We start from the raw sequence: 11,450 nt of genomic DNA, 5'->3' as shown, positions 1-11,450 counted from the left end.
ACATGAACATGAGAGCCATGGGGGGGTTGGGGAAGCACATGTATTGAGCCATATATGCAAAGCCCTCATATTTCTGATGCAGGTGAGAGTACACACCTCCTCCTCCTCCATTTGGTGGTCTAATGATGTGTGAGCCATATTGCAGGGTCCTATGATACCTTAGAGACCAATTCAGTATGTTTTCAGTGGGGGGGGAGCCATCATATCTCTTACTTCAGCCTTTTCTAATTCCTTTCACCTCTTTAGAAACTTGACGGAAGACCCTGTGGGCTTGCTCCTCTCTTGCCAATGGGATGCTGCTTCATATATCACAGCAATCTGCCAGGAGGCATGAAGGTCTCTAGCGCTCTTACAGATGATCCTTAGAGCTGCCAGAAGACAGTCATTGAAGATGTTTGCCAAGCTGCATGTGCTTGCTCTGCTCTTGTTTTCCAAAGGATCCTTCCTTTCACTAGGGGACCACAATTTTGTAAGGAAAGAAATTAAGATTGAAGGAGATCTGGTTTTGGGTGGTTTGTTCCCAATCAAAGAAAAAGGCTCCGGGGCCGAAGACTGTGGGAGAATCAACGAGGACCGAGGGATCCAGCGCTTGGAGGCCATGTTATTTGCTATTGATGAGATCAACAGGGACAGCTATTTGCTCCCAGGAATTAAGCTTGGGGTTCACATTTTGGACACCTGCTCCAGGGACACATATGCATTAGAACAGTCGCTGGAGTTTGTCAGGGCATCATTGACTAAAGTGGACGAAGCCGAGTATATGTGTCCTGATGGGTCATATGCAATTCAAGAAAACACCCCGTTACACATTGCAGGTGTGATTGGAGGCTCTTACAGCAGCGTCTCCATACAGGTGAGACATCCAATTTTAAGAAAAACTACTCATCCTTCACTCACAGGAAGGAATTTCAGGGGGAAACTCACCTGGGAGCTTGTTGCTGTTGAGGAAAAGATAGAAAAAATAGCCTATCTAGCTGTGAAGATACAAAATGAGGCCATACTGACAGACAGAGCAGAGACTCAGATTCAGGAGGAGAAAGCAAAGATGGTTGGATGTGAGTGGTTTCAAGTGTTAAATGTGCATGCCACCTGAGGAGTTCAGCTCAAACCCAGCTTGCAGTCAGTGTCATAGACCTAGGAAGCAACAACAGTGGCAAGCGGCACCTGCTTCCTTCTGCTTGGTGCATCAATGCTTTCCTCCTCCTTGTGCAACCCCAAGAAGTTCATTGGGTGACTTAGATGGATAACCAACCTGGGTTGAGCGTATAAAAAGGTGGAGGGAACAGTCAGAGTGGAGACTTTGGAAGATGCTTGGAAAGCTTTGGCCAATGAGGACAACCCTGAAGACTGTTGGGTTGTAGTGCTCTCTCCCTACCTCTCTCCCTCCCACCCGCTGTACATAGGTTATCAGTGTAGTCAGACTCTTTGGAGAAGTACTCATATATGTGGCCTGTGCATCATCTGCATAAGGTAACAGGGGTACATGTGTGGAACCAAGTGTAGGGCTATGGCCATCAGCTCCAAACAGGGACAGTGCAAGACCATGAAGGAAAAGATTAAATAAAGAAGGAGCTAAAATGCATTCCTGTTTCATTCCTTTATTAGTTGGAATTTTGGGGGTTAACTTTCCAGCTAGGGAGCATTTAACCTGACGAGCCATAGAAGTATGTGATTTTCTGATGAGCAAAAGCAATCTCTTATCAATTTTCATTTTAATTTATCCCAGAGTAAATCTCTGTCTACAGAGTCAAAAGTTCCTTTAAGGTATAGGAAAGCAATATTTACTTTCCTAGTAGGATAGTACAGTGATCAACATGGTTTTCCCCAACAGCATAGAGCCTTCTCTTTGGCCAGATTTAACGTCATGCCATCAGCAATTCTGTATGGCAGATTTCAAAAGGTAGCCGACTCTGCTAGACTCTGCCTGTGTAAGTTAAAATGTATTGAAACAAACTCACATATCCTCTTTTATTGCCCTTTTTATGCAAAAAGTCATTTTAAGTATCATGACCCTATTCTTGAAAATAAGGTGGGATTGTCTGATCATATTAAGGTCCGATATATTTTGAATGATGTTTTTCCTAGCAAACTGAGCAGGTAGTTTCATTTCTTCAATGTGCCATAAAGAGCTCTCAAAATAAGACACAGTGATGATTCGATGTTATATTTAAAATTTAACTGTATAAATCTTTCTTTTTATTCCTCTTATTTTGACAATGCTGTAATCTGTCCTAGTTTATTCTGTATGCCATTAGAGGTTTGATTTGATTAGAACATAATACATTGGGGAGAAAAATTCTAACATAGGCCAAATCTGCATCTAGCATTTGCTCCGCTGTCTTACCAAACCCACACTGGAACAGAAATCTCCATCTGCATTGCATGCCACGTTCACTTTGACTGATTGTCGAATTTGATGGCAGCGTCCAGACTGCATGCCGCTTTCACTTTGTTTGATCTCTGGTTTTATGGTGGCTGTCTGCATAGATTTATGGCTGTTTTATGGCCATTCAGGGGTAACTTCGCAGTCAGTACGGCATTGGCCTGGGGTATTTGGTCGAATCTGCATTTGCATTTTTAAATCAGTTTTGTGCTGCTGTGATGCCGTCTTTCTCTATGCTTGTTTGAACGTTGTTTGGAGAAGATTCTTTTAAATCAGTGCGGAGGTGCAATGACAGTGGATCTGCCACAAAAGGGTGATAAACATATGCGGACGTGCAAAAGTATGCTAGCACTGCTGAGGTGTGAAAGCAAAACCAAATGTAGACAGCTTTTTTGAAGACAGAGTCAGAAGGCTGGGACACCGGTGGGAAAGACCAATGTAGATTCGACCTTTGAATGTGGTTTTCAGCCGCATCTTTTTCAGTTCCAATGTGGGTTTGGTACAACAACAGAGAAAATGCTAGATGCAGATAAGACCATAGTCCTTCACAGGCTGAGTTAGGTTTCCCAGGGAACATTTTTACACATGCCCTCCTTACAAAGCTAAGTGATAGATCAAAGGACATTGAACTAAAAGACAGTTGAACCAAGGACGGCTGAACTAAATATGACTTTGTCATGCAAAAGTCACGGAGTAGTTGTGAAGATCTGGGGAAGGCCCATAGCCCAGTGGTGCAGCACCTTATTTGCAGACACAAAGGGCCACATTCAACTGTCTACAGTTAAAAGAATCTCCAGTAGCAGGACTGGGAAAACTCTCACTTGAGACCTCAAGAGTGCCTGCCCCTTGTTTGGGCAATACTGTGCTAGAATCTTCCAGTGGTATGGCTGAGTATAAGACTGCTCCATATGTAAAAATTCCAAGTCGCCTCTGAAATTGTTGCAAATCTTGAAGTGAGTTCAGCAGTTGTTCTTCTACTGCGACTGGGGGCCAACTTCTGGAGCTTGCCCTCTGGCCTCTATTTTAAGGTCCAAGTCACTGCCTTGACATTTCATGCTGCTCAATAAGTGTTTGAAGCCAAGAACCATGCAGGCTGCATCTATTGCATTTCTGTCCACCCAGTTAGGGGAAACAGAGTTGAGAGGATGAGAAGACACCACACACTTAGGCCTGCTCTTATGGTATCTTTGATGCAGATGCTCACGGGGCAGTGTGGGAATTTGTCCTGGTGAAATGGCTCTGTCATGATTAAATGGGCCATCACTTGCTGCCTTTTAAAAAAGACCCGGCTGTCTCCCGTTCTCTAGCCACACGTGGTGCAACCATCCTAGCCCAGGGCTGCTAACTCCAGGAAATACCTGGAGATCTGTGGAACTAGGAACTATTGGGTTTGATGAAGAAAGGGACTATGAAATAGAGGCCCAACTACTTTTCTCTTGCAAGTTGTCCAGATCTTCAGGTCTGGATCCGATTGTTCCAAAGCAAAGATAGGCTAGCCCACAACAGTGGTTAGGGAACTACCTGGTTGCTAGACAAGTAGCTCCAGTGATGGATTGGGACTTTGTTTTCTGACATTTGCCAGCTTTGCACTTGTGATGCAGGAGCAGGTGTCTCTACTATGGAATAATAAAACCTCACAAACTGGGGAGTATCCTTCTATGCTTATGGATCAGCAAAATTGGCTTGATTTGAATGTGTCACGAAAGAATGATGATTTTTGGGGGGATCACCCGATCTATCTTTTTCTATAACAAGAAAGTTTGAAGAACAAAGTCTGAGTCCAGTGGCACCTTATTCAAGGTATGAGCTTTTATGTGCGCACACACTTCCTCAGACACAGTGAAATGTAACTTACCAGTCCATACATACAAGGCAGAAGTTGAACAGCAAATTAGCATACAATATAATGAAATGTTTGAACAGATGCAAACAGAAATAACAAGCTAAGTTTGTAAGGTCATCATTGTTTGTATTTAATGGGGGGACAGCGAGGCAAATAAATATGTCAAATTTGGCAATAGATGTGTAAATGTATCTTTCTTAATTGTGGAGTGCTAAGAGCAATCATCGGAGACCCTGCTGTCACACTCCAGCCGTGTCCACTCATGCATGAAGGTTACTAATAGCATCTTTTTCTTTGTGGTGGAGTGATTTGTAGTGCTGTGTTATGTCTCCTCTGTTACCAGACCAGAGGAATGCATTCCAATACAACATTCTATTTCATTGAATAGCTTGAAAAATTACATCCCGTGTGATGGTACTCAATCTAGTATCAGACTGCCCTTCATTACTAGAAAGTATAATTCCATAACAAATCATTTCATATCATTTCCATAACAAATAACAAATTATTTCATACCACTCGTCTAAATGGGTGAGCTTTTGGCTCAAGCAGACCTTCTCCATTAGATTCATAGAAACCTCTTTCCCTCCTAGAGTGGGTAATCAAGAGCCTGCTGCAGATAAATATGGAATGGTTTCAGTTTATTTTTATGGCAGAGAAATATCTGTTGGGGATATGAGAGTTTGTTTCAGTAAAAGGACACAACCTTAAAGTGCTGTGCTGCATATAGTGTCCTAGCTCCGAGCACTGAAAGCAGCCGTCCATATCCTGACATTTAAGAAATAAGGCCCATTCAGATCTTCAGTTGGATACATGATACAGTCCTCCGTGCAATTCAAGCACCTTGGAAAGTACATAGGGCTTCATGAGAATCTCCCTGCATATGAACCAGCAACAAGGTGGATCGTTTAAACATGTGAACTGTCCCTATGCTTTGAAGGATGTGGTTGGAGAATTACTTTGGGACATCTAGCTCAGTAGATGCTGGTCCATCTAGCTCAGTAGATGCTGGTTCATCTAGCTCAGTAGATGCTGGTCCATCTAGCTCAGTATTCTAGAAGACAATGACTCTCCACAATCTTACGCAGAGGTATTTCCCCAGCCCTCTTGCCTCCAGCCTTTATTTGGGTGATTGATATTTGGACTATCCAACCTGTATGCAAACCATGTACTCTGCTACAACCTTGGGTAAACTTTGTAAACCTTATGAACATGCATGAATCCCTGGACCCAGAATGGAAATTATAAGGAGAAGGTGAATGCCTGTCAAGAGGAAATGAAGGGTTGTTAGATAGATACAGAAGGGTGTGTGAGTGTGTGTGTGTAAAGTGCTGACAAGTCACAGCTGACATGGTAACCCCAGCAAGAGGCTTTCAAGGCAAGTGAGAAGCAGAGGTGGTCTGCCATTTCCTTCCTCTTCAGACTCTTCCTTGGAGGTCTTCCTTCCAAACACCAACTCTGATTAGCTTCTACAGTCTGATGAGATCAGGCTATACCTTGCTGCCTTCCCTCTGTACAAACTGATTTTGCAACCAAACATTCCAAATTATCCATATAAGAACCAATAGGTATACTCTAGAGTGTCATAGCTGATCTTTACTGCATTGAGGATTTCTGGTTTTGCTGTGCATACTGCAAAAAACACAAAATAATTGACATTCCTCAAATGAGAGAACCTTTCTCCTTTCCCTTGGTTGTAAATTTGTAGCAGCATTTATAATGCCCTTTGATTTCCATCTGGACAGCTGGCTGGCTGATCATTTCCTAGAGCTCCTGCTGTCAAATTCTTGTTTTCCTCATCATTCCCCACCATGGGGGGGGGGGGGGAACAGAAAAAAAGACCCCCCCCCCCCCCCCCCCAAACCCCCACCAGTAAACATGACCCCCCCCCCAGCCCAGCACAACACTCACACCCCTAGTCAATCAGAGAATTCAGAGCATAATCTGGTCTGCAGAGGCAATTAAAATCCTGTGATTGAGAAGCAGTAAAAAAATTAAAACCTGCAATAAGGTCAGGTAAGTTAGATGGGCAGAGTCCTGCCTACACATTGACACTTGACACTTAAGAGGTACAGAAGGATGACATAGGCCCCTGCCACACGGCAGGGAAACGACGAGGTAAAGCGCGGCTAAATAGAGCCGCTCCAAAGTTGAGACGCTGCGGCGGGATCCCACGGATCCCCTGGCCGCAGCGCCTCTTCTCCCCGGCAAGAGCAGACGCCGGGGAGGACGAGCCAGATGGGAGGGGGAGGCTGCCGAACTGCGCATGCCCGAGCATGCGCAGTACGGCCGGGGGCCGGGATGCGGCGGCGCAAGGACGCGCCGCCGATCCCACGGCCGGCTTGGGGCGCCCCAGACGATTGCTACCACCTAGATAGGTGGTTCGTCTTTGCAGCGGGGTATTGCCATTTGGGCCGGATCAGGGACGGAGACGGCACGCTCACCAGATGTTGAGGTGAGATCGCGCCTGTTTGCTCCGCCCCAGTTCCGTCCCGCTCCCGGCCCAAATGGGCTCGTATGAACGGGGCCATAGTTTTGCTATTTTCTTTTCTTTTTAGTTTTTGTACGTTACCTTGATTCATTGTGGGAGGGAAGGCAGCCCAATGTCATCTGATCTCAGAAGCTAAGCAAGGTCAATACTTGGACGGGAGACCATCTAGGAAGACTCTGCAGATGAAGGCAATGGCAAATCACTTCTGCTTCTCACTTGCCTTGAAAGCCCCTCCCCGGGGGTCACCTTAAGTCAGCTGCCGCTTGATGGCACTTTACACAAACACATATTTTAACTGTGGGAAAGGAAAGGACCTTTCAAATGAGATGTTCTTTATCCCACTAAGGCCCATGGAGACAGAGGTCAGATGGAAACAGAGGCTGAAGTGTGTGATTTGCAGAAGACAGGTGGAAGAGCCACAGGACGGAAGACAGCAAGAAAGTGCCAGAAGAGGATATTGGCAGAAACAGAGGGAATTCCTTAAAAGTTTCCATTACATTTTCAATCTCAGTTAGGGTTATTTTTAAATATAGATCGATAATTTGGGGATATATTATGTATTTTTGTACTTCTTTTATGCCCACCTTTCTTCTCACTGGGGAACCAAAGCAGCTTACATCATTCTCCTGTCCTCCACTGTATCCTTTTAACAAACCTGTGAGGTAAGACTAGGCTGAGACTGTGGCCCAATCTGCATCTAGCATTTGCTCCATCGTTGTATGAAACCCACACTGGAACAGAAAAAGATGCGGCTCAAAACCACATTCAAATACCCCGGGTTAATGCCGTACTGACTGCACAGTCACCCCTGAATGGCCATAAAACAGCCATAAATCTATGCAGACAGCCGCCATAAAACCAGAGATCAAACAAAGTGAAAGCGGCATGCAGTCTGGACGCTGCCATAAAATCCGACAATCAATCAAAGCGAAAGTGGCATGCTATGCAGATGGGGATTTCTGTTCCAATGTGGGTTTGGTAAGACAGCGGAGCAAATGCTAGATGCAGATTTGGCCTCTGTGACTGGCCCGAGGCCACCTAGCAAATGTACATAGCAGAGTGGGGATTCATTCCTGGCTCTCCCAAATCCTACCCCACCACTCTAAACCACGAGCTTTCATATACTAAAGACTCATAACTTGCAGATATTTTCATTGTGAAGGGATGGTCTTCAGTCCAGAGATGAGAAAATTTTAACCTGATATTCTAATACTGAACTCAAGATATCTTTCGATACTTAAATCTGGTGACTGGAGCTGTGAACGGGCAGGACAGATCTTTCTACAAATCTGAAAAGGGCCCTAGGTCTGCAGAAAAATGTGAAATCTAAAAAAAATACACTGGGCAGCTTAAAATATCCAAACATGATAAAAGGAGTGACTGTATCTTTAAGCAATGGATTTCCTCACTGGCTGCTGCTAGGCAGCCACAATATTCCAGGCTTCAGTTTCTGCCAGTAAAAAGGCAGGGGGAGGGGGCAGGGCCCTCTCCAGCTCTATTTTGGCATATGAGGGAGAACTAGGCTCCCCCTAAGGTATCTTGAGAATTGTAGTCCAACTGACATAAGGTTGCCTGCTCCAGCATGGAAAATTAGTGGAGATTTTCAGGTAGAGTCTGAGGGAAAAAGGGTTTGGGGAGGGGAAAGGTCCAATATAATGCCATAGAGTCCACCCTCCAAAGCAGTCATTTTCTCTGTTGTTTTCTGGAGTTCAGTTGTAATTCTGGGATAATTCCAGTTCTCACCTTGAGGTTGGCACCCCTAGGCCTGGAAGCAACCTCTGGATGACCTGATACCACCTGACTTGTATTACTGAACTAGACCGGGCTGCTTGCAACTGTTCAACAGCAGCCACCCTATGAAAACCATTGTAATGGTTAGAGCTTCAGAGTACAGTCTGTGAGACCCAGGTTCAAATCACCATCTTACTGTAGAAGCTCAGTGGGTGATTTTGGACCAGTCAAATATTTTCAGCCTAACTTACCTCACAGGGCTGTTGTATGGATAAAAAGGAGAAGAAGAGAATAATGTAAGCTACTTTGGTCACCACTGTGGAGAAAGGTGGGTATAAATGAAGAAAATAACAAATAAATATAGCTGAAGATGGAAGGCAGTTAAAAAGTAGGTTGGTGAATGGCTGAGGAGGAGAGAATGAGGCAGGGAAAGGATATGGGGAAGGAGGAGGGAAAGAAGTTAGAACATTCCTAGAAATTTTGGGGGGAAGATCTGTTGTGATTCAAGATCTCCAGCCCCTACCTGGAGGTTAGCACCCCTAGGAGGAAGCCAAAAAGGGGGAGATAGACTAGGGGGGCTTTCAGGAAAGGGAACAAGGAAATATTGGGGGAGGGTGAAGTCCATGCAGGTTCCTCAAGTCCATGTGGGTCCCACTTGTAATTCCTATAAATACACTGTTATAAAGGCAATAATATGTGTTACACCAGAGTTAAATGTTTTTATTTGTTTGTTTGTTTACTAAATTGGATTTTAACCTTCCTCCCCTGTAAAGACAGGGTTCAGGGCAGTGTACAACAGTGGAATACTTTCATATAATAAATACATAATTACAACAGTTAAAATACAGTAAAAGCACAACTATCAGCCTAATAAATGATACTAGGAACTTCTAGCTATGCCACTGCCTCATGGGGGGGGAGGGGAACGCAGGGGCCAGAAGTGCCAGACAGATGGAACTGTCACTGTCCTCAACCAAACGTCTGGTAGAACATCTCTGCTTTACAGGCCCTGCGGAACTGCAATAGAGCCTGCGAGGTATGGATGTTGTTTGGCAGAGAGTTCCACCAGGTTGGAGCCAGGGTGGAAACTGACCTTACTCCAGTTAAGGAGTGCTGAATCTCTCTCAGGCCAGGGACCACCAATAAGTTCTTATCTGCCAAGCGCAATGCTCTTCTGGGTGTATACCAAGAGAGGTGGTCCCAAAGATATGTGGGTTAAGGACCTTAAAGCTTAGCACCAAGACCTTGAGCCTGATCTGGTACTCCACCGGAAGCCAGTGCAGCTCATGCAGCACAGGTTGAAAATGTACTGTTCACAGGATCCTCGTAAGGGCCCGTACCACTGTTTTCTGTACCAGTCTGGCAACATTTGTGACCTGGGTCTCCATTGAGGGAGGCATCCAGAATCACACCCAAACTCATGACAGTTGGTGCTGGTCTTAAGGGCACACCGTCAAGAGCTGCAAGTTGGCACCCCAAACTTGAATCCCCCCTTCCCAGCCACAGAACCTCTGTCTTAGCAGGATTTAGTCTCAACCAGCAATAACCATCCCACCACAGCCTTCTGGGGTGGTGTGTGGCCAGCTGCCCATCAACAGGTAAAGCTGGGTATCATCAGTGTACTGGTGACACCCCAGCCCAAAACTCCACACCATTTGGGCAAAGGGGCACATATAGATGTTAAACAACATTGGAGAGAGGATTGCCCCCTGAGGGACCCCACATACAAAGGGATACCTACTTGATGTCCTCTCTCCCAGTGCCACCCTGTGTCCCCAAACTTGGATGAATGAAGTAAGCTACTTTAGGACTGCCCCACAGACTCCTATGTCAGTGAGGTGGTGGAGTAGAAGTTAATGCTCAACTGTGTTAAACGCTGCTGTAAGATCAAGCAGTAACAGCAGTGCCGAGTCACCTCGATCAGCTGTTTGCAGAGCTTATCTGTGAGGTGACCAGTGCTGTCTCCATCCCATGGCCAGGGCGGAAGCCAGACTGGAATGGGTTCAGGCCCAATGTGTCTTCCAGGAAATTCTGGAGTTGTTCTGTGACCACTCAATTACCTTACCGAGAATCAAAAGATTCGAGACTAGGCAGTAACTGGAAAGATCCATGGGATCCAAAGTTGGCTTCTTTAAGAGTGGTACAACCACAGCCTCTTTCAATCCCTCTTTCAATAAAGTATATGAACCAATTTTTCATTAATAATTATTCTTAGCATTGTCATAGGATTTCAGTGTTCAAAACACTTCATCATCTCAGCTATTCTCCTTGCAAAGTAAACTAACATTATTACTTTTACATAGTAGTTAGGGCAGGAGGTTGAAGTTCTAATGGCAGCCTGAAATCTGGATACAGAAATCCTTTCTAGGTAGGTAGGTAGGTAGACAGATGAAGAAGATAGATAGATGGATGGATGGATGGATGGATGGATGGATGGATGGATAGATGATGGATAGATAGATGGATAGATGATGGATAGATGATGGATAGATGATGGATAGATGATGGATAGATGATGGATAGATGATGGATAGATGATGGATAGATGATGGATAGATGATGGATAGATGATGGATAGATGATGGATAGATGATGGATAGATGATGGATAGATGATGGATAGATGATGGATAGATGATGGATAGATGATGGATAGATGATGGATAGATGATGGATAGATGATGGATAGATGATGGATAGATGATGGATAGATGATGGATAGATGATGGATAGATGATGGATAGATGATGGATAGATGATGGATAGATGATGGATAGATGATGGATAGATGATGGATAGATGATGGATAGATGATGGATAGATGATGGATAGATGATGGATAGATGATGGATAGATGATGGATAGATGATGGATAGATGATGGATAGATGATGGATAGATGATGGATAGATGATGGATAGATGATGGATAGATGATGGATAGATGATGGATAGATGATGGATAGATGATGGATAGATGATGGATAGATGATGGATAGATGGAT

At 44.6% G+C, this 11,450-nt stretch overlaps 1 protein-coding gene across 1 annotated transcript in view; it reads left to right on the top strand.

Annotated features, from left to right (window-relative positions):
* The first annotated feature begins 355 nt into the window (after positions 1-355).
* Positions 356-11,450, top strand: part of GRM3 (glutamate receptor, metabotropic 3) — a 67,196-nt gene continuing 56,101 nt past the window's right edge. Inside the window, exon 1 of the mRNA XM_015429436.1 lies at positions 356-853. Within this exon, the coding sequence (XP_015284922.1) occupies positions 356-853 (498 nt within the window). The remainder of the gene's footprint in view (positions 854-11,450) is intronic.

This window comes from Gekko japonicus, unplaced genomic scaffold (assembly GCF_001447785.1).
Source record: "Gekko japonicus isolate JY-2015 unplaced genomic scaffold, Gekko_japonicus_V1.1 scaffold169, whole genome shotgun sequence".
NCBI classification, from domain to species: Eukaryota; Metazoa; Chordata; class Lepidosauria; order Squamata; family Gekkonidae; genus Gekko; species Gekko japonicus.
Note: the sequence above shows the minus strand (reverse complement) of the source record. Positions and strands in the feature narration are given on the sequence as shown.